Below are 26,461 nucleotides of genomic sequence, written 5' to 3'. Positions count from 1 at the left end.
CATTTTCTCACTTCTTTTAGCCAATCTCTGTCACATATAAAAATGAAAATAATAATAAGGGTGAACATGTAAGTTACCATAGTGTCTGGTTTATGGGTTTCATTAACTGTCCTCAGGCAGCATCTCAGAAAATTAGAACACGGTTTAATTTTATGCCATTCTTTTATTCTGAGTCTTAACATTTCCCAAATAATTAAAAAGAGTCACGTTTTCTATCATCATTATTATTTGTGTCATTTCTAATAAGTTAAAATTAGGATATGCTATCCGATAAAAGTGCATCGTTAGAAGAGACTTAAAAGAAGACACTGACTCAGACAGTCTAATTTTCTCAGGCAGGTTGTTCCAGAGCTTCGGGGCCCTGACAACAAAAGCTTTGTCCCCTTTCGATCTCAGCCTGGTGGAAGAGACGGGGGACCCGTGTCTGAAGAACTCAAGCAACGCAAAGGCGGGAGCAAGGCGGCTGCAGGCGCCGAGTTGCTTTTCTCAGGCTGCACAAAGTTGGAACCACTCCATTGCCTGATCTCGCGGCATTTTTCTTTGCAAATGCCGCGAGATCAGCCATTGACGTCAGCTCACAGTAAGCTGATGCAGGTACAATGTGTCCGACTTGACGGCGCCATTATTATACCCCCCGCCCTGCAGTCACCTGCAGCTCACATTAGACCATCAAGTCGGCGAAAGTCAGCCGCCGTCATCTAGAACGCACTTTTTGTTAGATTTTAGCTAAAGAAAATGTTTTTACATCCAATTTTTCATATTAGCCAAACAATCCTGAAGGAAACTCAGCATATTGAGGTATATAGCCTATAAATGAATGTATATCTCCCTCATACATTACATTTTCCTGTTCATCTGAACTGTTTAATAAAGGCAGTAATATCTAGGCTATATATATATATAAAAAGCCTTGTTGCAGTTTGTTGATTTTACCGCTAGGGGGGGGGGGGGGGGGGGGTTGCTTGTGATCCAGGACGGAAATATCGCGAGAGGTATTTCCCTTCTTGCACCAGAAGGTCAGCTGATCATTGGCGAGCAGCCTGTCAATTTTAACCTAGCACGGAACGTAATAGATCGACGCTGGAACGCTGGTAAGCTATATGCTTTATTACTGCTATATATATGAACAACTAGGGCTATTTGCTCTACACGGGCTTCTTTAAAAAGCCGGGACAGCTAACACGTAATCAGGTTAACATAAATTCACGAGCTAGCGAAAGACACGGTAGCTATCATTAGCTCACATGCTAGTAACGATGGTAACAGGGAGAATATTCTAGATCCACCTGCTGCTAACGTTAGTTGGCGTGGTGTTAGCATTAATTTACCACCGAGACAACTCTTTCCTTATTGTTTACTTATGTTTGTCTGTACTGATCCACTTTAATCAGAAGTAACGCGTTAGTTTGTGCGATTTGCATCGGTCCTCCTTTTAAAAATGAGTCATTACTTACTAAAACTAGCGAAGGCTAGTTTAGCTAGTAGCTGTATCTTCCTCCTAACATAACGTTAGGCTAGATCTTACAGACGAAATAGTCTGTTAGTTGCTTTATTGCTTTTCCTATACACATTAGTCTTATTGAGATCCATAATTTCACTTTTAAAGCCACTGTTTCTTCTACGGTTGCTCAGCTAACAGGGCTAAATTAATTTATAGGCTAACTAAGCATAAACATTTCCGGCGTCAGTTAAGTTAACTAACGTAAACATAAACGTACATTAAGTTAACTAACGTTAACTTACCTTACTAAAAAAGCAACACCAGTGATAAAAGTTTGAGAGGTAAGATACCCATCACAACCTGCAACTGTGAAACCAGTGGAAGGTTAGAGTTGAAATGATTAGTAGATCGATCTGTTGTTTGTATGAATGAATGAATGAATGAATAAATGAAAATTAATTGACAACTGTTGGTGATCGTTTGTTTAAAACTCCCAGTATTATTTAAAGCAAAAAGCATTACAGCTTAAAAGTGACGAGTTTGGGCCTTTTACAGTCAGTGATATTTTATTGTTTAAATACAGTTTCTACACCTATTCCCTTTATACATTTCATGATCTTTACACCCTGCACCATTTTCTTATTGTCTGCAATTTTGTTGTTGTTTATATCTGTTTATATGTACATAGTGGCTTAATGTTTATGTTTACATTATCAAGCCTTTTTGTGCGTTTTTTGTTAGATATATGTGTACCTTTTTCTGTGTATTTACACTGAGAGCAATGCAAAAACGAACTCAAGGAGTGTACATATACCTGGCTAATAAAACTGATTCTTATATTTGGACTGTTTGTCAGATAAACAATCAATATGCCTATACTGCTTTGGAAATTAGTTGGGTGTTATTGGCTATTTCCTGACAAAAGTATAGTTGACTAATTAATCAATAAAGACAACAATAGTTAGTAGCAGTCCAAGGAAGGATTTGTCACAACTAACTAGTGTAATCTTTTTAATGTAGGTATGATGTCTGTTGGTATGACTAGTCAGTATTGCTTCATGATTTGACGTTTTTTTCCAACAGAGCCTCTCACACTCCCAAAGATGGCTGACGCAAACCAACAAAGTCCTCCTCCCCAGCTGGGGCCTGTGGTAAGTTTGACCCACACAGTTACATCTTTAAACTATTTCTCACCTTGTAAGGTCTACTCTGCTTATTCTACATACAGAGATACTCATCACAGGGAGTACTCCTACAAAAAGCGTTTGTATACTGTCTGTGGGTCTGGAGGGAGAAAGTAGCCTAATTTCTTTACAGATGTATCCAAATGTTGAGGAAACCTCAGTATTCAGAGTTTAATTGTAATAAAATCATCTTATGTTAAACATTAAGAGTTTCTCAAAGGTGGTATTTATTTCAGAGCAATAGTTCTGGATTGTTTTATAATATGCAGGTGTTTCTTGAGATTGTGTCCACCACTTACAAGTACATAGGTCATCTTATCTGAAATACAAAAGGGTTTATGTTTTTCACTTAGTACTGCATAACTGTAGCACTGTTATGTTCCTCAGGCAAAAACAATCAAGGATTCCATCTTGTCTAATTGTCTGGATTTCTTACTGAAAACGGAATAAAAGGCTTTGGTCTGACAAAACAAGACATTTGAAGAGTCACGTTTAGCCATTTTCCGATGTTATCACAACCCTATTTTATTTGATTCTGACTTGGGATAAATGTAAATTTGTCACCTTTCTCCCTCCTTCAAACTCTATATTCAAACTAGTCACTTTATGTAAAACCTGTTTGAAATATAAAGATGGCTTTACTCTGGTGATGTCATCTGAAGGACCAGGGTCTTCATGGGTTACAGCTGCATCTTGTCTCCTGACTTTTGAAGAGAGGTTGATTTACAATTAACTGCTAGATTCAATTAAGTTTTTTTTATTAGTTTGGCTGGGTTATGCTGATCGTTGAGAGAACACGAGTGAAGCTCTGAGCCTTTCAGTAAATCAGTTTTCAGTATACAGAAGAAAACAGAAGCCCCCATCCTGTCATTTTAAATGCCCAAATGCTAAAACGGCAAATCCTACTACCTAACAGGTGTACCAGCACTTTGCCTGAAACCCACTCACTCATCATGTTATATCATACGTGATGAAGTTTCTTCAACACTTAGGATTGTGTTTCCTTCTATTTATGTGCCTAAAACTCCCAAATATTTTCTTTCTCTCTTCCACAGCAATTTTTAATGAGTAACAAGCTAGAAACTGCGATGTGGCTTTCACGGCTCTTCACCGTCTACTGCTCCGTAATGTTTATTCTACCAGTTTTGGGGTGAGTTAATTCAGTGACTATTTTAAAGTTTTATTGGTAAGAACACTGACAGCAACACATACTGCCTTCACCATATTTTACTTTCTTCCCTCCCCGAATATGATGTGAGAATATTTGTGACTGCCTGTGTGTTTCAGACCCTATGCAGCAGCTAACTTCTACCAGCGAGCCTTGTTAGCGAACGCCCTCACAAGTGCCCTTCGCTTGCACCAAAGGCTACCACGCTTTCAGTTGAGCAGAGCTTTCCTGGCCCAGGCTCTTCAGGAGGATAGCTGCCATTACCTGCTCTACTCACTCATCCTGGTCAACTCCTACCCCATCACAAGTATCCTTTCCCCTTCAAATATGAGGAAAAGAGAAGAGCGATTATAGTGCTGTGTATCTTGTTAAGCATAAAATCATACAGAGATATTGATTACAAAAGAGTTCAAGTGTAGGCTCCCATTGTGTCGCTCACATTTTCTTAAAGACTGCCTGCTAGGAATGCTTGACTATTATCCTTATTTAAAAGGTTTAAATAAAATATAAGTCACTGTGTCACTGTGGGTGCAGCTACAACGCTAATGTGTAGTGGTATCTGTTTTATTGTTTATTTAAAAACTATTCAGTGATTCACTTTTATGATTCTGAGCAACACTATCGTAAACTTCAAGCTACTTTTTTCTCTAATGAATCTCTGATTTTTACTCAGATTTCTATTTTGCTTGTTGTGATTTTGTTAAAGACTGTATGTATGGATGCACATTCAGTAGTCCTGATTAGTATCACATGAAAGTGCATGATGGACTGCACTGGGACTTTCAAGAGGATTCAACATATAGCTAATGCTTCAGTATCATGTCTCATCATTTAAAGTACTAATAACTGCACTAAATTATTGTGGGAGGTTTATTATTTGTCTTTTTACGTTGATCCTTAACGCTTGTCTAGTGAGCATCTTCCCAGTCTTTCTCTTCTCCTTGCTTCATGCAACTACCTACACAAAGAAAGTCCTTGATGTGAGTATAAGGCAGCGGTGACCTTCTGTGACTTTTGAGGATGTTAATTAAAAATGTATGACAGAAAGCCTTTTGCTGAACATTATTTAACCCCCAGGTGGAAAATTGTCACCATCCAAATAGTGTTTTAATTATCTATTCAATCAACCAGCCATTGCCCAGAGACCCAAATTCAATAAAACGTAATCAAGTGGATGATATATAATTTGATTACCATTTTATAGTCACTTCTCTGTATCAATATTTCATGTAAACTTTATAAACTTTCTGATTGTTTTTTTTTATCTTTCTTTGCAGTCTGTGGGTCCCAGCAGCCTGATGTTCATCAGAAACCTCCTGGACAAACTTACTTCCAATCAGCAGAACATCCTGAAGTTCATCGCCTGCAATGAGATCTTTTTGATGCCAGCCACTGTTTTTATGCTCTTCAGGTAAGCACACATGACATGATTTCTTATTATCATTTACATTGACCCTGTGGTGGAATAGCAGATTGTGTTCTTAGACATTTTTCTGCTTATGCAACCATCAGCTTATTTATCTCATGGAGCCAAAAGTACTTGAGACAAATTATGAGCAACAAAACCCACCACTTTTCCGTCAAACTAAAATGTGCAAGTACACGAAATTACAATTCCAGTTACCAAATTTACTAGAGTCTTTGTGAATTGTATCCCAACTACCAATGCCTGTCAACTGATTAATATTCATATGCAAATTTTCAAGGTAACCTACTGAGGTACAAAGAGGACAGATTGGATTGCATTAGATTATTCAGATGTTCAGTTTGCTTGTTATTGCAGTTTTAGATTAGAAAAGTGCTGAATAAACAAAGTTTATTATTAAAACACTAAACAATTGTGTAATACCAGTTTTCACTTATTCATATTGTAACAGCGGCCAGGGGAGCTTGCTGTTGCCTTTCATTTACTACAGATTTCTCACTCTCCGCTACACATCCAGAAGAAACCCATACTGCCGGTAAGATGTTAAATAATACAATATTGTAACAAAGCAGCACAGGTATTTATGTAATGTGTAAAGCTAATATGCATCAAGCTAGTCATTATTGAAGAATCAGGGGTGAAGAAAACCTCAAACTTTATTTAAATTCCTCAAAGATTTTTGCTGCTGCTTAATTAATACATTCATCTGTTTTATTGCAAACCAAAATTAAATGAAAACCCCAGAAAGTGAAGAAATGTCATGTTTCCAGCCACACATACAGTGAGGAAAATAAGTATTTGAACACCCTGCTATTTTGCAAAATCTCCCACTTAGAAATCATGGAGGGGTCTGAAATCGTCATCGTAGGTGCATGTCCACTGTGAGACATAATCTAAAAAAAATCCAGAAATCACAATGTATGATTTTTTTAACTATTTATTTGTATGATACAGCTGCAAATAAGTATTTGAACACCTGAGAAAATCAATGTTAATATTTGGTACAGTAGCCTTTGTTTGCAATTACAGAGGTCAAACGTTTCCTGTAGTTTTTCACCAGGTTTGCACACACTGCAGGAGGGATTTTGGCCCACTCCTCCACACAGATCTTCTCTAGATCAGTCAGGTTTCTGGGCTGTCGCTGAGAAACAGAGTTTGAGCTCCCTCCAAAGATTCTCTATTGGGTTTAGGTCTGGAGACTGGCTAGGCCACGCCAGAACCTTGATATGCTTCTTACAGAGCCACTCCTTGGTTATCCTGGCTGTGTGCTTCGGGTCATTGTCATGTTGGAAGACCCAGCCTCGACCCATCTTCAGTGCTCTAACTGAGGGAAGGAGGTTGTTCCCCAAAATCTCGCAATACATGGCCCCGGTCATCCTCTCCTTAATACAGTGCAGTCGCCCTGTCCCATGTGCAGAAAAACACCCCCAAAGCATGATGCTACCACCCCCATGCTTCACAGTAGGGATGGTGTTCTTGGGATGGTACTCATCATTCTTCTTCCTCCAAACACGGTTAGTGGAATTATGACCAAAAAGTTCTATTTTGGTCTCATCTGACCACATGACTTTCTCCCATGACTCCTCTGGATCATCCAAATGGTCATTGGCAAACTGAAGACGGGCCTTGACATGTGCTGGTTTAAGCAGGGGAACCTTCCGTGCCATGCGTGATTTCAAACCATGACGTCTTAGTGTATTACCAACAGTAACCTTGGAAAAGGTGGTCCCAGCTCTTTTCAGGTCATTGACCAGCTCCTCCCGTGTAGTTCTGGGCTGATTTCTCACCTTTCTTAGGATCACTGAGACCCCACGAGGTGAGATCTTGCATGGAGCCCCAGTCCGAGGGAGACTGACGGTCATGTTTAGCTTCTTCCATTTTCTAATGATTGCTCCAACAGTGGACCTTTTATCACCAAGCTGCTTGGCAATTTCCCCGTAGCCCTTTCCAGCCTTGTGGAGTTGTACAATTTTGTCTCTAGTGTCTTTGGACAGCTCTTTGGTCTTGGCCATGTTAGTAGTTGGATTCTTACTGATTGTATGGGGTGGACATGTGTCTTTATGCAGCTAACGACCTCAAACAGGTGCATCTAATTTAGGATAATAAATGGAGTGGAGGTGGACATTTTGAAGGCAGACTAACAGGTCTTTGAGAGTCAGAATTCTAGCTGATAGACAGGTGTTCAAATACTTATTTGCAACTGTATCATACAAATAAATAGTTAAAAAATCATACATTGTGATTTCTGGATTTTCTTTTTTAGATTATGTCTCTCACAGTGGACATGCACCTACGATGACAATTTCAGACCCCTCCATGATTTCTAAGTGGGAGAACTTGCAAAATAGCAGGGTGTTCAAATACTTTTTTTCCTCACTGTATGTCTGTACCTTGCATTCATGGGAGCCAATAATTCAGCTAGTCTGATATTATCGGCTCATTAGCTCAGCTTAGATACAGCATAGCGGTATCGGCATAAATTGGCCGAAAAGGTACACGAAATTCCAGTGCAGAAAAGCCAGAAATATGTCACAAAACTGTCACAATTACATTGTTTTGTCCATGAGTGTCAAATACAGTCTTTTTTTCTAAAATAAAACTGATTGGAAAATATAACTAGACAAAAAATAGCATGATGCATTGAAAATTTAACCAGAATACTTTTTTTGCTTTGAGTTGTTCCCATACACAGAAATGTGATTGTACTAAACTTGTGGACTGCAGAGTCATACAATCTGTAACAAACCTTAAAATGACTTAAGTGACTTTACTTGGTATTAAACAAATCTGTTTCCACTCCAGCACCTTGTTCACAGAGCTGCGAATTCTTCTGGAGCACTTCATCATGAAGCCTGCCTGCCCCATCTTCTTCAGGAGGATGTGCCTCAGCAGTATCGCCTTCATCAGCCGTCTCGCCCCCACGGGCGTCTGATTACACTACATAAAAGATTTGTTTTCTTTATATTTTGTTTTTCCACCATTTAGGATTTGACTTAAACTTTGATGGGGAAAGACATTGCCATCAACAGAAGGAACTGTTTTTTGAATGTCAACTTTACAGTCTGTACTCCAACATCTCTGTATATTTGAGTGCAGTTGAGGACCAGCCCTTAATGCACTGAAGTCTCATGGTGATATTTCTTTTCCCATCTTCTTAATGTGACCTCATTCAAGCAGTGGACATCCCTCACTTTCTGTTCACTGAATGGAGCGCAGTAGACCAGCTGTGTTCTGTATGTATCGGCTGTTATTATTTTTTCCTTTTATGTCCTTATTTATTCATGAAAATTGCTTATTCTATGATGGAACATTAACATTCTGAGATTAGTAACTTAAATGAAAATATGCTCATACATAGTTAAAAATGTTCTCTTTTTTTTTTTTTTAATGATCATGTTGTTCTTGGATGGATGGAGGATGGGGTTAGTTTGCGGTTTCTACCTAGTCCGATATCGTTTTTTTATGTGCAAAGCATCTGATGCTCTGATTTGTCTAAAAGCCTAACTTTAAATGTATTCTATCAATGCCATCAACTCACTCTTAACAACATGCACAATCTGTGTAGGTATGATGTCAAAATGGGTGTTAAATTGAGAAACAAGATATCTGCTGTATTTTATAGAATATTTTAAGGTATCAGACATTTTGCTGTAGGGTTCATATTTGAAATGAGCTGCACAACGCATGTCATTCTTTTGAATGCGTCCTGGCCTTGTTTCTCAGTTTAAAAGCTGTTTTGAATTTGTTTCATTCATTTGTTAATATGTAGTTTTCTTGCTTCATGCATGCTCACATTTCTTTCTGCCATGTTTAATGTGTTTATTTGCCTACAGACAAACCACATTTTTATGACAAGAATAAAATGATCTCTTAATTAAACCAATAAAATATTAAAGAACAGTAATCTGGTTTGTGCATATGATTTGTTTTAATAACTATAGTCAGTCTTTAACTCATATTGAACAAATCTTATACTAATGAACTACAATATCAGCCATCCATTAAATATATTTTGCTGACAAATGTGTTTTGTTCAAAATATCTGAGTGGGGAAGTATATTCTTAAAATTACCAAACAACCTTTTTACTCAAGTTCATTTACTCTAACAGCTATCAATTCCATCTAATGGGTATTGTTGGATACATTTATAAAACAATTTATCGTTAAGTTAAAAGATATAATTTACTTTAATTCTGTTATAGTGTCGTGTGAAGCATGTATCACAATATGCATGCATATAGGGACACTTCTACTGTGCACTTGTCCTATGTGTAGACAAAGTCAGCAAAATGGAGTATTATAAACTTTGTAAATATAGAATTTATGGCAGAACTGTTGTATTGAATTGCATTCCATTGTACAGGTTGAACTTATGCAGTGGCCACTGTGGGTGTCCCAAAGAGAGAGAGAGAAGACAGAAAACTGAAGAGAAACTCAAAATAATATAGAAAATAATTGAATATTGTTGTTTGAATGAACTTACTGTAATTTCTTATTATTATTATTATTATTATCATTTTTGTTATTTTGTTATTTTAATAATTATTCCTTAGAAAAATGCTACTAGTCAAAAAGCAAGTCATATTTTTACTGTAAGCTATAACGTGAGGCCTATTTTTGTTTTAGTTTATTATTTATATATTATAGTGTTTATATGTGACTTTCTGCATTGGCAACATTGTTTACTAGAATATTCATGTCAATAAAGCATCTTCAGTCATCTTCAGAGAGTTTGTACGAGTCAACCAATCAGGACGCAGCTTCAATGTTTGGCATTCTCATCCAATGGTGTCACGGCTTGCACAGCTTGTTACGTTTGCCGCGTTGCTACTGGCGACGTGTGCTGCGTTTATCTCGTTGTATAGCTTCATGCCTAATATTCACGTTAAAATCGGTGTTTAGTTCCGTATTACAAACATACAGACAGTGACCCGCTTCTGGTGTTTTGATGTCGCTCGGGAGATTTAGTTAAAGATGATAATATCTATTCTCGTAGACAGTTGGCGTACGAACAAATCGGGTTAGCCAATTAGCCTACTAGCTAACGTTAGCACGTTGAGCTAATCTCCTTGCCTTAGTTAATCCCAGTCTCTCTTCACCATTATTATCGTCATGTAATTCGGTTGGAAATATTACCAACAACGTGTGGCTCGCACATGGCTGAGATGGACTGTAACTGAACGGTCCCTGCAGTTTTATGACCGGATAAGATTTGTTTACCCGTACTTGTTCCCCCCTCTGCAAGATAAGACACGAGAAAAAAGATGGAGATCCACTTAAATCGAGTTGATTATATCCAGGTAACGCAAAGACACACACTTTGTTTGGGTTATGTTGTTCTTTTAAAAGTTTTTTTTTCTGATTTTGAACAGTTACTGTCGATTCAGGGTGTTAAGGAACTTTTTTCCCTCTGTCATTTTTTGTTATGATACAATTGCCTCTGTTTTGTCCTCTCAGGTTGGTGTGACATCCCAGAAAACTATGAGGCTGCTTCCGGCATTGGGTAAAAAGGCAACCCAAAAGGTATTGTTAATCTTTGAGAACAATGCCTGTGCCTAACCCCCTAGCTTAAATTTACTATTATTTAATTTATTTTATGTTACCATACCTAATTATCTGCTAGGTTCTATGTGTGTATTATGAAGGGCTTACAAACTTATTTCGTTGTACAACCATGTGTTGTATAATGATAATAAAAACTTTGTAGCATTGTATTTTCTTCTAATTAAATGGTTTCATCCTACAGCATCATGGTTCTTGGTTGTTGTCTCTTTGTTTCAGGTTGCTATTGCTGACCATGATGGTATACTGACATGTTTTGGGATGAAGAAAGGAGAAGCAGTGGTGTGTGTCCTGGTTAAGATTTTTCTTTCCTTATCGTACATCCAACTGGATCTTAATGTGCTGAATACCACTTTCTAATGGCAAGAAATATTACTCTGTTTCAGCCCGTGTTTAAAACACTTCCAGGGCAGAAAATAGCCAGAATAGACCTCGGAGGAGCTGCGGGAACTCCACAGGAGAAGATCTTTGCTTGTTCTGGTTCTCAGGTCCGAGGATTCACCAAGAAAGGCAAACAGTTCCTCACCTTTGAAGCCAACCTCACCGAGAGCATTAACGCCATGTAGGAACCAATTCTCCCCTTTTTGATTGACTTACTTTGCTTGATTGACTCATGCAAAACTGTGTAATTTTCAATGTGTCGATCGATGTTGGTTATGTCTTTTCCAGGCATGTCTCAGGCGCTGACCTTTTTGTGTGTGCAAGTTACATCTACAACCACTACTGTGACTGCAAAGACCAAGACTACTACCTCTCTGGGGACAAAATCAATGATATCACATGTTTGTCTTTAGAAAATCTGACTCACCTCGTCCCGGTCCTTGCATGCCAAGATCGGGTTCTCAGAGTCTTGAAGGTAGACAAAGATTATATTTACTGTTATGATTTTTATACAGTGAATTGTTCTACCTTAAACAATTTGATGATATTTATTATTCTATGTGTCTTTTTTATTCCGTAGGGATCTGAGCTTGCCTATGACATTGAAGTCCCTGGTCCTCCCTCTGTCTTGGAAGTGTACAACAGAGATGGAGGCAAGTGTACTAGAACAACATAAAACATAAGAGTGCTTAATACAGAACAGATCTAACATAACTACTCTGCAGGAGAGGAAATCCTCTATGGAACTACAGATGGCAAAATAGGACTGGTCCAGATCGGGGAGCGCTCAGCTGCTACCAAATGGGAGATCAATAATGACAAAAAGAAAGGAGGTATGTTGTTTACATGACCATACAAGGGTTTTGCATGTATTAGCCAATTATATACAAATCACTAATATGTTAGATTAATACCAACCACTTTCCGAAGTATATGAATATGAAGTTGCAGAAGGTGGGAAAAACATAATAATAAATAATTAATCTTCCTTTGCAAACGGTCACTGTTTTAGGTATATACAATGTCTTAGATTTGCACTTTTCTGTCTCCCATCAGGGATACTGTGCATTGACACATATGACATTATTGGAGACGGAGTGAATGACATTCTGGTGGGCAGGGATGATGGAACGGTTGAGGTCTATGGTTTCGACAGCACCAGTGAGCCCACATTACGCTTTGAGCATGTGAGTTTATGTCTAGCACAACATTAAATGTGGAGAATTTACTCACTCCAATTTTCATTCCAATTCACTTTAATTTGCAGCGTTCAAATGCTGGGAAACCATATTATTTAGAAAAGCTGTGTCCACTCAGAATACAAATTAATATATTGTTAAGCCACAGATTCAGTTTCAAATATTCTTCTTGTGTGCATATCATGCAGCCATACTATGCTACATCCAAAATGTTTAGCTTAACTTTAGAAAAGCCAAGCCTGTATGTTTCTCAATTGCTTTTTCATACCAAGATCTATTCAAGGAAATAATAGCTGACATTTAAATAGTATTGGTCATATTTTTCCCATGTGAATTGATACCTTGCTGGTTGTTTCTTAGTTGCCCAAGTGTCATTTATGTATTGCATGATTGATACTGATCATTGGCCAAAGTTTCCTGTTTTTCCTCATTTCAGGTGTTGTCAGAGAGTGTGACTTCCATCCAGGGTGGCTGCGTAGGGAAGGAATCTTATGATGAGGTCTTGACTGCCACTTACGCAGGTTAGTTTTTTTTATGCACCTAGTATTCCCAAATATTCTCTCAGAGAAGAAAATGTGTCTGATGTCCTGCCTGTAACTTCATTCTTGATTAAAGAGATACAATAATTTCTTGCACTGTCTGACATGTAGTAAGTCTTCCCTAAAACCCAGCAGTTAATGTTAAAATATACAGTTGTAGAAAGAAATCTGGTACGTAGAGCAGGGGTTTTCAATTCAGTGTGAGGCGGGCCTCCCTAGAGGGTGCTCCAAACAGTTTCAGGGGAGGCTCAGTGAATGGAAGTGAAACAATATTACATTACTTTATTAGTTAGCATTAGTTATCAAAATGAGATCACATAGAATAGCCTACTTGTGTGAGAGTTCAGAGATACAGTAGTTTTTGGGAACTGTCCCCCCCCCCCCCCCCCTTCATAGTCAGAAACTAATAAATGCCTTAGGACAGACCTTTTTTAAAGCTATTTGGCAAACAGCAATATTGGGCTGTTTTGGCTCAAATGTTGAGTGTCTATGGGTTCAAATAATATAATCATGATCCCATAGGCATCCAGGAATTGAGCAAAACTTACTAAGTAAACTAAAGATGTGGGGAGGGGGCGCCGTTTCCCAAGCTTTGTCTGAGGAGAGGCCTGAAGTCTCAGACTAAAACCCCTAATGTAGAGTATATTCTGCATTATTGTCATTTCCTCTTTCAGGGTGGGTGACTGGTTTGACTACTGAGCCCCAGAAGGCTGAGGCTGGCCCCGGAGACGAGATCAGGATGAGTAAGGAGATTCAGTCCAAAGTAGAAGCACTCAGGTATCAGCAAATGATTGATTTATTTCTCATTTGACAGTCTGTTCTTGTGCTTTTCGTTTGGTTTACTATGTAATGGTTAAAGAACCAATCAAATCAAATAATTTTGTTCCCTTCCAGGGCAGAGCTGGAGCAGCTGCAGGTCAAAGTCCTGCAGGGCCGTGAGCAGTACCAGCAGACCTCTCAGTCGAGCACAGCCATCTCTGCTGTGCCTTTCTTCAACATCAATGACAAGTTCACCCTCTGCCAGGATGATGCCAGCTACAGCCTCACTCTTGAGGTGCAGACGGCCATCGACAATCTGCTGCTCCAGGTATGTTCATTGAATAAACATCTTGAATCCCATGCTGCAGACATAAACATGCAAAATGTAACTTAAAAATGAATCTCCTTTGCAGAGTGACGTCCCCATAGACCTGCTGGATGTGGATAAGAACTCAGCTGTTGTCAGTTTCAGTGAATGTGATTCAGAGGTGAGCTGTGAAAACTCTTTCTATACAGGATAAACGTACTGTACAAATAAAGTCACTCCTCGAGGCCTTACTCCCTTATTCTGTTTACAGCAGCCTAATGGGAACTTCCTTTTGGCTACGTACAGATGTCAGGCTAACACAACCAGACTTGAGCTCAAGGTATCATTTGCAACAAATCTCTGCATATTGTGTTACTCCTACAACTTTCATAAAGAGACAATACTATAGTTGGCCATTATTTGTGTAATTATGGATGCTTTGACGTCACAGATGGTACTGAGCTGTGTCTTATGCTGATTGCATCAATCACTTTACCGAAAGTAGAAACATTCCTATAGGATTATACAGCTGTTGTATATTTTGAAATAGCCACCCATTATATTAGGTCAAACTATTTGACGATGCACTGCAGAAAAATGTGTTTCATCCAGAATAACTGTCCTAGGTGAGATCCATCGAGGGACAGTATGGGACCCTGCAGGCTTACATTACCCCCAGACTGCAACCCAAGACATGCCAGGTCCGCCAGTACCAGATCAAACCTCTGTCCCTCCACCAGCGGACGCACAGCATAGACCAAGAGAGGTAAAGACTTCAACAAAAATGGATGTAAGAATATAATGGATAAGAATAGTCTAATTTATCTTTAGGATTCAATTGCTATCTTAAAGCTTTCTGAAGTGTTATTCTTGGGTTTTTCAAAACTCCAAGGCAAAGGTTTAATTAGTGTTGATTCCCAAAATGAGGTTAATATCACCTCCACTGGAATAATAGCCTGGTTTCTGACTTCTTTGTTGCTGCCCACATCAGATATGTTAAGAATAAATGACGTTAAATGAAACTTAAGTCTGATTATCAGGTTACTGGAGAGGTGGGTTCAGGCTGGATTTTAAAGCACAATAGGCATTATAACTAAAACTAGTAAAATAGTATTTAACAGGTTGCTGAGAATTGTGTTTTGTTTTCAATAATGCATCATAAAAATCTTTCACTTTTTTTCTCATGATTTTAACCTTACAAAATATCTTTGTCTGTCTCTTACTTTGTGTCTCCGTCTATCATGCAGACCCATGAACAGGCTCAGTCTGGTGGGACAGTTCAGTTTTGCTGAGATCCACTCCTGGGTGGTCTTTTGTTTGCCGGAGGTGCCAGAGAAAACTCCAGCAGCAGAGAGCATCACTTTCTATTTTCATAACACTTTTCTTGGGACACAGCTTGAAGCCACCTACTGGTAAATATTAGCCATATAGTAGAAACAGCCCTTATAGGATTGCATGTACATTTTTAGAGATTGTGAGATAACTGACAAGGGGTTGTAAAATTTCATATACTTGCTGTTGCCCCTAGAAAGCTGACGTTGAAATGTTATTTCAACAGTTGATTAAAAACGTTCAGAGGGGATTTCTGTTATAATCTACTTGGCATCAAACGTGTTGTTTTTTCTGAATTTGTAATTTTAGTAAAGGAGAGGGTCACTTCAGGTCAGACAACATCTCCACCATCTCCATACTGAGTGATGTACTCTCTAAAGAAGCTACCAAGAGGAAAATCAATCTTAACATTTCATATGGTATGTCTTAATCATTTTCAGTGGCTGCTTACAAAATATTTCCAGGGACTAATCTCTAGTAAATTAAATCATGTGAAACTAGCTTTGTTTGTTTGTTAATCTTCTAGATATTAATGACGACTCTGTAAGCCACACCCTGAAGATGATACATCCAAAGCTGGAGTACCAGTTGTTGTTGGCTAGAAAAGTTCAGCTTATCGATGCACTCAAAGTAAGTATTGGTGTCGTTGGACAGGAAAATTCCACTCTGAAGTTGAATCATTTCTGTTTAAATACATTCACTGTGCATGTCAACAAGCCCAGCTTTGGTTGTAAATTAAAAGTTCTCACCGAGCCTCTCAGGGCTGTGAACAGATCTTTTTGGGAATTGCTTATTTTAATCACTTACTTACCTGTACCCCACTTCCTCTGTGATTTTTCTCATTGGTAGGAGCTTCAGGTTCATGAGGGGAACGCTGACTTCCTCATCCCAGAGTATCGCAACATCTTGGATGAGTCCACTAATCTCCTAGAGGAGTACAAGAAGCAGCCAGCGCACCTTGAGAGGCTTTATGGTGCAGCATTATCATTGCATTTCACTGACACTCTTATTCAGAGACACTTTCAATTAACTGATTGTCCTTCATTGACAGGATTACTGTTACCCAAAAGTAAAGCTCTACGATATGAGACTGACATTATGATGTAGAGCTTGTTGTCTGGTAGTAACTAATATTTTTTTGTTTCTTTTTCTTCCGTGTAGGAATGATCACAGACCTCTTCATCGACAAATTCAAGTTCAAAGGCCAGAATGTGAAAACCAAGGTGTCTTCTTTGCTGGAGATACTTGATAATTATGACTTAAATTCTCTGTTAAACTTTTTCAACGAGGTATGATATCATGTAGATCAGAGGGTATTTATTTACTTGTCTTTGAGGGTCTTTATTTGTGCTATTTTTGTATTGTAAATACAAAAATACGTTTTGTTTTATGATAGTTACAAGGAATGTCGATGTCATGTTGTCGTTACGTCATTTAGTTTGTCCTACCTATGGTGTACAAAATTTAAATATGTATCTCTATAAACAAGAGTGGTGATTAATAAACCACTACAAGGTTGCCAGGATAGTGCAGGTTCCTATTTGTATTAGTGGCTAAGCTTTGGTTTATATTTGTAATTTCAGTGACCAAATTTAAGTCAGGTAAAAAGCACAAATGTACTTTTTTATGTCATTATTACCATAGGACTGAGTTCAGGCTCTTGAAATAGAAAATTTGAGATTATTTTTATGGTTAAAAATGTACTATTCATCTTTCTAGGGGCTGATGGAAACACAGTCAACAAATACTACTAAGAATATGAAATTATAAATGTAGAAAACAGCTTGTATGATACCATGAACTATGAGATAAATGTTGAATAATTAATAAAAAACAATACGCACAAGACGTCTTCATTAAATTATTACATCTGCAATCCCTGAATTAGAAAATTGATGTGAATAAATCAATTCCCATACTTGTCGTGCTAATATTTCTATCCTCTTGACACTTATATGAATTTAGCAACTATAAGCATCAAGGTGGTACAGCACTGTAACTGCATCACAGAAATAGACAGTGGAAGCAGATAGAAAGTAACTAAGTACATCTACTTAAATTACTCAAGTAGTATGTACGATTTTGACTTAAGTTTTTCTATGTTATGCTACTATGTAATGTTGCATTATATTTTAGAATAAAAATTGTGTACTCTTTCACTTGTTTGACAGCTTTAGTTTCAGTTTATGTAATATGATGCAATTTTAAAGATTAAACCACCCAACACAGAATATAATGTGGTTAAAATTAGCCCCAACAACCAACTACAACATTGAAAAGATTCCTTAATATTAATGAATCAAAAAGGATAATCAAATAACATATAATAATATAGCACCAACAGATGCTATTTGTCTGCATTATGAGCACTTTAAATATATATTTTGCCGGTGCTGCTTCTGTAGTACATTTTTATGTTGTGGTAGCTACTAAAGATGAAATGGTGGGTGTTTGGCATCATCATCATCATGATTCAAATAACTAACAAATAATAACGTTTTTATTATGTGAGAAAATTAAATTAAAATACAGACGTGTCCTTGTATTGTGTGAGCACTTTACCGCAGCTGTTACTCCCATATAACGTTTGACCATATGCGACTTTTACATTCAAATGTGTTCAACCGGTGTTATGCCGAGTTTTGCCTGCCTGCCGAGAATTGCATGCACCTCCAAATACTGCTTTTAAACGCAATACTATTCTTTGTGGGGTTTATCAATGGTGATAAATGATTAGAAGTATATATTTTATGAACGTTTAGAGTCTTTAATATTTTAATAAACTTAGTAGAAGTACCATTCCTTGAGATTCAGTAAATATATGTGGTGATAACCGCGTTTGATCAATGAGCACAGCAAAGTGTCTGAAAAGGAGCTAAAGAGGTGGATGCATAATCCGGCAGCACAGATTTTGTGGGTCACCGGCCGAGACTTGCATCCACTTCTTTTCTTACCATAAATGACCGTTATCACTCGCGAGGTGCATGCAATTCTCAGCAGGCAAGCAGAATTCGGCACAACACCTGTTTTGAATTTGTAATCACGCGAACATTGTATTCTTTCGGCTGCCGTACGTCTGTGTCGTCACCATCTGTGCGGCCTGTGATTGGTCCGTTTCAATCCTCGCGGGCTACTTGAACTGAGAGAAAGCAAAGCAACATCTCTGCATGTTTCTGAGTAAAGGGACTGAGGCTAGCTGGCTTGTTTGTAGGTTGGCTATTGTCACGTTCATCTTGGAACTCACGAATATGGCGACTTAAGAACACGCTTTACTACTGTAGATTTTGCAGCCGTGCACTTTCTATTTGCTTTGTTTTGCTCTGCAGTTCCAAGTGTCGTTGCCATCTCAACAGCTTAGTTTTGATTGTGAACGATTCTTTAACCTTCCTCGGCAAGGTAGCTGCTAATACTAGCCTTGGTATAACTGTCCACGAATGATCTTTTAAAACTTTTTTTTAAAAACTTTTTCATTTACGAGAGCGCACAGCAGCTGTAACGTTAGTAGCATAACGTTACCTCGGTAAGCAAACGGAGCTAAGTTGGGACTTTTTGTTTTGAGGGGAAACATGTCCGGGGCTAACAGAGGACAGGGAAGCGCGGCTAGTGAGTATCACAACCGAGAAAATGTGCAGTCAAGACTGAGAGGCTCGCTGAAACCCCGAGCTGCTGCAAACGAAAACCAAGAGAACCATCCACCGAAACAAGCAGCCAACAGAACCGTCCTGGGAGCCTTGCAGAACAATCAGCGGAGCAAAGCCCAGAATCAGCGCGGCACAAAACAGGTTCGTTTAGGCAACGATGCTAAATAGCTCGCCTAGCTAGTGTCTGCTAGTGATGATCGTAGTTAACGATGGGGTGTCATTGTAATTTTTGGAGGCAACTATGGCTAATACTCGCATTTCGGGTAAATTGTCTTTTGAAGCTATCTTGCAAACTTTCCAATTTAAATGTAACTTAGCTATAGCTAACTTACGCCTACTAACGTTACCCAGGTTGTCCGCCATTTTAATCTCGCCAGTAGTGAATCAATTTATATATTGCTGCGTTAAACTGCTTTAATTAGAAACCTAACTTGGGGATATATACTCTTTAATTACGGTTGTGTATAAGGGCTCCTCCTGCCTTCCCAAGGTTTTTTTATTGACACTACTGCTCCAACATTCCTACTTAAAATGCAGGTTTCTGAAAATCCAGTAACTGCTCCTGTCTAATTTCAAATGAAACTGCATTTTAGTTTACCACACGATGCCACTACTTTCAGTCTCCATGCCATTGCTGTAACGTTAGCTCCTTTGGTAATCTGTCTGTCTTAATTATCTGTTTGTACTTTGTTGCTGCAAAAATTTCCCCTCATATGATGATCTGAACTGATTCTGCACACAGGAGTCATCACAGCCCTTGATGTGTAAAAATGAGGACTTTAGCAAAAGCTGCTATGAAAAGCCCTCCACCAAGCAGCCCGCTTTCCAGATCCATGTGGATGAGCCAGATGGCACCTGCACCAGGAAGCCACAGCAGGTGGCCGAGGCTGTCAAAGCAAAGGCCATCGTTGAAGAGTCTCCCCTCAAAATCAACAATGCTGTGGCACGGCTCCGACAGCCTCTAGCCACAATTGACATTCCAGCAGCAATGGATGTCAGCTTTGGTGTGTTGTAAATACTTTCTGATTGTCCATGACTCCTTTTCAGTGTGCAGGGCAAGAAACTGCTGTTCATTAACTTTACATCACATCAAACTCTTAGTGACTGACTACAGTTTATATATTTGGTTGCTTTTGCAAAGATTTTCATTGCACTAAAACCATTCTTTCCTTAGACTCTCCCATGGACATGTCTGTGGTTGAGGGGGAGGAGAAACCAATCAATGTAAATGAGGTCCCAGAATATGCTGCTGAAATCCACACTTACCTGAGGGAGATGGAGGTGAGAAATTCTTTTAACTTTATACTATAAACTGTATCTCTGCCTCAAAGATTCTTAAACTGTCTTGCAGGTTATTATATGCTTGTCATGAGGCCTTTTCTAGAGATGCAGTAGTTAAGTATCTGAAGTAGATCTACTTTGCCTGCAGGTAGATAAGTAAAACTGGTGTTGCTCCACAGGTAAAAACCAGGCCCAAAGCGGGCTACATGAAGAAGCAGCCTGACATCACAAACAGCATGAGGGCCATCCTGGTCGACTGGCTGGTTGAGGTCGGCGAAGAATACAAACTCCAGAATGAGACTCTCTATCTAGCTGTAAACTACATCGATCGCTTCCTTTCCTCCATGTCTGTCCTGCGGGGGAAGCTTCAGCTGGTTGGCACTGCTGCCATGCTATTGGCATCGTATGTCTCCCTTTAGCTTACATTTCAATCTATTGATTTCTTAGCAGTCTCTGTCCTTTGTAAAGTAACTATAAATATTTCAAATGCAGGAAATTTGAAGAGATCTACCCCCCTGAGGTGGCAGAATTTGTTTACATCACAGATGACACCTACACCAAGAAGCAAGTGTTAAGAATGGAGCATCTGGTGCTTAAAGTGCTCTCCTTTGATCTGGCAGCACCAACAATCAACCAGTTTCTCACTCACTACTTCCTCCAACAGTCGGTTAACAAACAAGTGGAGAGTCTGGCAATGGTGAGCATCAAATTTTACAAAGCCCTTATACATTTTGGCTATGCGGTCACCAAATTGTAGCCAACCTGTCAAACATCCCCCCTCACTTACAACTGCTTTTATTTTTGCAAACTTAACATGTTAATAATCTCTGAACATAAACTAAAAGTTTCAGACATGAGTACCAAATCTGGGGGGGGTCCAAAATTAAAAGTAACAATCAGTATCCAGTGTGGTCCTGTGCAGGTGTTGCCACACAAGGGCTGTCCTTCCTGTCTCCCTGTAGTTTTATGCATCTCACAGCACAGACAGAGCAATTTATTGCTCTGACATCAGCAGTCATAGTTCCGCCTTGCTCATCTACAATAAAGATCTGTAAAGTTATTTGGATTGTTATAGAATCATCTTCAAAATGCAGTGTCCTGACTTCATTTCTTTGCATTTATAAACTGCATATAGCTAAGTCTTTATTTCTTCCCAGTATCTTGGAGAGCTCAGTCTGGTTGATTCGGATCCCTGTTTGAAGTATCTACCATCACAAACAGCTGCTGGAGCCTATACCCTGGCCAACAACATTGTGACTGGTGGCTCATGGGTAAGTTTGAAAGAACAGTCTAAACTTGCAAGTTGTACTGAAGTCAAACTGTATCCTGAGAAGGATGCTTGTCAGCATCTGTTAAAGACTAAGTCCTGTTTCCTGAGTAAGGAAGACTGGGCATTTGTGTGTAAACATGCAAGATAATATCAGTTGTTGTCTTAGCCAAAGCCCTTGATGGAGGTGACTGGCTACTCCCTGGATGATCTGATGCCATGCATTGAGGATCTACACAGAATTCATCTAAATGCTGCTCAGCACGCCCAGCAGTCTGTTCGGGAGAAGTATAAGGGCCCCAAGTAAGTAGGCTGCTAGTAAATGTCAAACTCTTATTAGAGCTGTATCTAGTAAGTGATTGGTTGAATGCAATTGTCACAATTTTCCTTCTAGCTTAATGTAAGATTTTCTGCTTTTGTTTATGATAAAGTCTCTGGGTTTTGACTAGACAGGAATAGTGTAAAGATGCCATTTTGTTAAAGGGACTAATCAATTGGTTGCAGTCCTGTTCACATTCATTATTGGTGGCTTCTGCCAAATGTTCTAAACTGTTTCTCTTCTAGGTACCATGAAGTTTCCCTCATCGATGCTCCAACTAAATTGCTGCTCAACTGAATTTTTCTTCACCCTCCCTTTGTCCATGTAGAGTTGTACCCCTGTCAGTCACTAATGTTTTTTTCTTTTTAAATGATGTGTGCCACAACTTCAAATAACATGGCCTGCTCTTCTTGGAGTAGAGCTAGATGTTGAGAGTTTTTTTAAATATTTTTATATACTCAATCCTGACATTCATACCAGATGCTGTGGTTAATCAAGCTGTTTAAATGGTTTGGATTTTAATTGCAGACAAGTCTTATCACCGCTTGCTCTACAGTGTCTCAAACTCCAACATACCTGTGACCCAGAACCTTAATTCTGGCTTTACACTCATGTGAGTACGTAGCAGTTATTGGTAGTTCACCTTCAGAGGCATAACCTTTGACCTTATGGGTTGCAGATTAAAGTTTGTCTGTCATGGAGTCGGCTGTCATTATGTTGTCTTGGCATAAAAAGCTATTCATGGCATCATCTGCACTGTAAAATATGGCTCTTGTAAATAAAATTTCATTTAAAGTAAGACTTCATTTCTACATTATGGTTACTTTGTACTAGAGGGGGCAGCAGAGGACCACTTTCACTTAAAGGTTTCCTCAGATACATGAGGACTTAGAAACCTATCCTATCCACAAAATAGGGATTCAGTAAGGTTTGGGTAAAGAAAATGTCTACAAACTCTCCCCCTAAAGGGTCTGAATAGTTCAGGGTTTTAATTAAAAGCCTAATGGTTTATTGATCCAGTGTCCCTTATGTGCATTTCATTGGCATATTGGAGACTTTAAATACTAAGCTGTGGCTGAAGCCTAAACTCATTGAAAACCAATAAATCATTGAAATGTATCCTGATTTTGGTTTATCAAGTGTAACTAAAAGCCTACACACTAAACTGAACATTGTTGCTCTTTAATCTCCAAAAGCACATCTTTTCCATAAGATGTTTCAGTATTTCAAATGTGAGTATAAAAGGGGAAAACTCAAAACCCTAAAGGAGAGTACCAGAAAATATGAAGACATGCCTTGTAAAAGGTTTTTGTGGTCCGCACATAATTAACAATTGGTAAATGGCAATAGGATTGACATTTTCTACTTACACATCAGTGATTTGATTTTCTCTGGAAGTGAAGGCAGCCAGTGGTGGAAGGAATCTCTCGTGCTCTCCGCCTCTCATGATAAATTGGGAGGCTGGCTTTGTGCAAGGAGTTTGACAGGAGGGGATGTGCTGCAGAAAGATTTCCACCATTTCATCTTAGAAGAATGGGCACCTCAAAGACCATGCACGCACTCTCCAAAGGCTTGCTCTATCAGTGAGAGCCCACGTCACAAACCGGAGGATTACACTATGGGAACAGATGGGAATTCTATAACATAGCCAAACCAGTTGGACGGCTGTTTAAAAAAATGGCTGCTACAGCACAGCATCTGTCTAATCGCTGAGGAGGTCCACGTGTAAGGGAAAAACATTTTTTTTTTGAAGAGGGTGGGCAGTGCAGGTTTCTGTTTAATCCCATGCCTGCCCCCAGAAAATTTCTGGTGGCGTCCACCTCGCTGCCCCTGTCACTGGGCTGGGGCTGGAACTTGAGCTTATATGTGGGGATTCTCCTCGGACTCCTGACCCTCATGATGCTTCTTCTGTGGATGCTCCTCAGGCAGCTGAAGAACTCGGAGGGAAAATCCACGCTGCAACCCATCCGCTCTTTCAGACCACCTCACTTTGAACAGAGGCTCCAGTATATGATGTGAAAAATGGAGTGCTTGGACATGCTTTTGCAGATTCATGTAAGAAATTGACTTTTGAAAATGATTTGTTATGGACTCAATGCTTCTATTCCCTCAAAATAAAATCTGTTCATGTTCTTATTTATAGAAACCACTGTCTATTCTTTTAACAGCTTAATATGCTGCTTCTTTATCTTTCTGAGCCATGCACGAAATAAGGAGCCTTATCTATATTATTCTGAGTAATCAAAAATACTGTTGTTCTGATGCATCAGCTATTTTTCATCCCTTAGATGAATTTAAACAGCCGAGCTCAAACATCTAACTTGCCGAGTAAAAGCACAAGCCAAGATTAAATATGCATTATGATTCATTCAGATTAAAGCAATGCATTCAGGAGGGCAATTTGCAGTCCTCTAATCTCATTTGTGAATTGGCATGAGGGATACTGAGAATACACCGCCAATAAAAAATATGAAAGGAGCTGTGTGCCACATGGGTTTTCAAGTCCTTTCCCCACCTCAAAGTAAATGAGACCTTTGAGGCAACAGGCTAATATCAACTGCAAGGGCTATACTGTTTGATATTTCTCAGGTTGATACAAGAGGTTATTACACACAGGCAGGGGTGTTTGTCAGTCCGACTTTTTTTTTTTTTTTTTTTTTCTTCAGTCAGAGATGGCCAGGCTTTCGTTGAATAATCTGAGAGGAATCAATAGCCATTTGACCTGAGGGGAGCATGTTCATTACACGTTGACAGTTCATTTCCTTAAACAGCAGTGCAATAAGAGAAATGGCCATGGCTCAGAGTGCTTTTGTGTGTGATGACTCAGCATACATGGTGGAGGTGTAAACGCTACCATGTTTCTGCAGGGGAAGAAATCATTCTTCATTCAAAACAATTAAATTAGTTCCATAAGATACTTTTTCCTGTATGTACAAAACATAGATTAATTTGGAGGCAGCTTTTTATTGGTGTTTTTGTAGTTAGGCATTTTGGAAAATAAGGTTATTCATTTTATTGTCAAGAGTTAAATAAGAAGATTGATACCACTCTGTACAATAAATGTGATGTTGAAGCCAGCAGCAGGTTAGCTTAGCTTTACATAAAGACTGGAAATATGGGGAAATAACTAGCCTGGCTTTGTACAAGGTAACAAAATCCAACTACCAGCACCTCTGAAGCTCACAAATTAACAAGTTGTAAGTCCTTTGTATAAGTTGTACAAATACTCAAGTGTAAAGATGACAATGAGTGAATTTTGTTAGCTTTGGACAGAGTCAGACTAGCTGTTTCCCCCATTTCCATTTTTTGTGCTAAGCTTGCAGCTCCTGGCTCAAGCTTTATATTTAACATCAGACATGATAATGATATTAATCTTGTCATCTAATTCTTGGCAAGAAAGCAATTAAGTGCATTTCCCAAAATGGTGAACCATTGCTGTCTCTCAGACACTTTTATTTAATGGTTGCTCTGAAAACATATTACTATCTCTGCACTATTTCAAATCAGGAAATCTTTAGGGATTTCTCTTTCACAGATCTGAACACAGGTTATTTCAAACTAATAACTGTTCGCTTGTCTGCTCCCCTCAGCGCCTGTAGATTAATGAGGTCTCACATCATGGATAGATCCCATCAGGTTTTTGATCTGCTGCTGAGGAAAAATTTCTGTCGTCTGGCACTGCTTGGACTGTCTGTGGTCTCTCAGTCCCCTTCTAATAAAAACAGTGCCATTAAGTCTCAGAATACAGCACAATTAACTCAAACATCAAAAGCATCACAGCAGCTTCTGAGTCAGTTGTGTTGTCTGTGTTGTAGATACCTGCTGGGTTTATAACGCAGACAGAAGATATAGAGATTCTGGTGCAAAGTACCAAAATGGTGAGAGATGAGGATAATGTGTCTGCTGCGAGCTACAGACATATGGAGTTTGCTTGGTTGCATTTTTTGAGAGTGAGAGTCTCAAAAGAGATGAAAACATCAGCTTGGAGATAATAAAATATAAATCAAAGTAAACCATGTCTGTGAACCAGAGGAGTTTTTAACATTTTGAAAAAAATCTAATTAATTCAATTAATCAAATGATTAAATGTGAAGTAGCTTAATTATCATTTTACGATGGAAATAAGTCAGAAATTCTGACACCTGTTGCTTTTTGTTGGTACACTTTGCATAGCACATACTGTAGCTAATGCTGGATTACCAACCAGATTTGTTGTGTATGTTGGTTTGTAAAACTTTTATTAACTGGCATGTTGTTTGGGAATATATAGGCTATATATATTTCTTGCAGGGAGTTCAACTCAGTCTACAAGTTGTCATTTTTACACTTTGGTTTAAATGTATTACGTATACAAGATACAACATGTCAACTTCTGAGCTTTAGATATACTACTAGGCAATAGGTAGATTTATTACCCTTGGATCGAGCCTGTTACCAATCTTTATGCTAAGCTAATCGCATGCTAAGTCTAGCCCCATACAGAAATTAGCGCACAGCTATGTGAGTGATATCGATCTTCTCATCTAACTCGCAGCAAGAAAAAAAATATTTCCAAAATTCAAACTATTAATGGGTTAGTGGGTTAATACAGCTTTAACTGTAGTGTCAAACATAAAGGTTGTATATTTGTTCAATACTGGAGCCAAGTGTAAGT

The 26,461-nt window shown here is 38.7% G+C and overlaps 4 protein-coding genes across 4 annotated transcripts in view; all 4 read left to right on the top strand.

Moving 5' to 3' along the window:
- Window positions 1-977: 977 nt before the first annotated feature.
- On the top strand, window positions 978-9,123 carry tmem33 (transmembrane protein 33). The gene is made up of 8 exons (XM_038698918.1): window positions 978-1,091; window positions 2,525-2,592; window positions 3,681-3,775; window positions 3,913-4,100; window positions 4,706-4,773; window positions 5,071-5,204; window positions 5,671-5,754; window positions 8,022-9,123. The coding sequence occupies exons 2-8, from the start codon at window positions 2,545-2,547 to the stop codon at window positions 8,149-8,151; spliced, it is 747 nt and encodes a 248-aa protein (XP_038554846.1). The 5' UTR covers window positions 978-1,091; window positions 2,525-2,544; the 3' UTR covers window positions 8,152-9,123.
- A 910-nt stretch (window positions 9,124-10,033) lies between these two features.
- Window positions 10,034-17,147, top strand: bbs7 (Bardet-Biedl syndrome 7). The gene is made up of 19 exons (XM_038698917.1): window positions 10,034-10,520; window positions 10,678-10,743; window positions 11,002-11,064; window positions 11,169-11,344; window positions 11,452-11,638; window positions 11,744-11,816; window positions 11,889-11,996; window positions 12,220-12,350; window positions 12,799-12,883; window positions 13,576-13,678; window positions 13,796-13,988; window positions 14,074-14,148; window positions 14,239-14,307; window positions 14,594-14,733; window positions 15,215-15,379; window positions 15,609-15,718; window positions 15,826-15,929; window positions 16,149-16,272; window positions 16,461-17,147. The coding sequence occupies exons 1-19, from the start codon at window positions 10,485-10,487 to the stop codon at window positions 16,592-16,594; spliced, it is 2,142 nt and encodes a 713-aa protein (XP_038554845.1). The 5' UTR covers window positions 10,034-10,484; the 3' UTR covers window positions 16,595-17,147.
- Window positions 17,148-18,482: 1,335 nt separating this feature from the next.
- On the top strand, window positions 18,483-22,603 carry ccna2 (cyclin A2). Its single transcript, XM_038698915.1, has 8 exons — window positions 18,483-19,081; window positions 19,683-19,944; window positions 20,115-20,221; window positions 20,401-20,624; window positions 20,714-20,918; window positions 21,379-21,492; window positions 21,658-21,791; window positions 22,053-22,603. Exons 1-8 carry the CDS (start codon window positions 18,866-18,868, stop codon window positions 22,102-22,104), a joined length of 1,314 nt encoding a protein of 437 aa, XP_038554843.1. The 5' UTR covers window positions 18,483-18,865; the 3' UTR covers window positions 22,105-22,603.
- Window positions 22,604-22,735: 132 nt separating this feature from the next.
- anxa5a (annexin A5a) overlaps window positions 22,736-26,461 on the top strand; it is a 34,136-nt gene continuing 30,410 nt past the window's right edge. The window contains exon 1 of the mRNA XM_038698916.1: window positions 22,736-23,862. The gene's annotated coding sequence lies outside the window, so the exon portion shown is untranslated. The remainder of the gene's footprint in view (window positions 23,863-26,461) is intronic.

This window comes from Micropterus salmoides, unplaced genomic scaffold (genome assembly GCF_014851395.1).
Source record: "Micropterus salmoides isolate LMB-PRFRI ecotype aquatic unplaced genomic scaffold, ASM1485139v1 Ms_hic_scaffold_5, whole genome shotgun sequence".
NCBI classification, from domain to species: Eukaryota; Metazoa; Chordata; class Actinopteri; order Centrarchiformes; family Centrarchidae; genus Micropterus; species Micropterus salmoides.
This window is presented reverse-complemented; position numbering and strand designations above follow the sequence as displayed.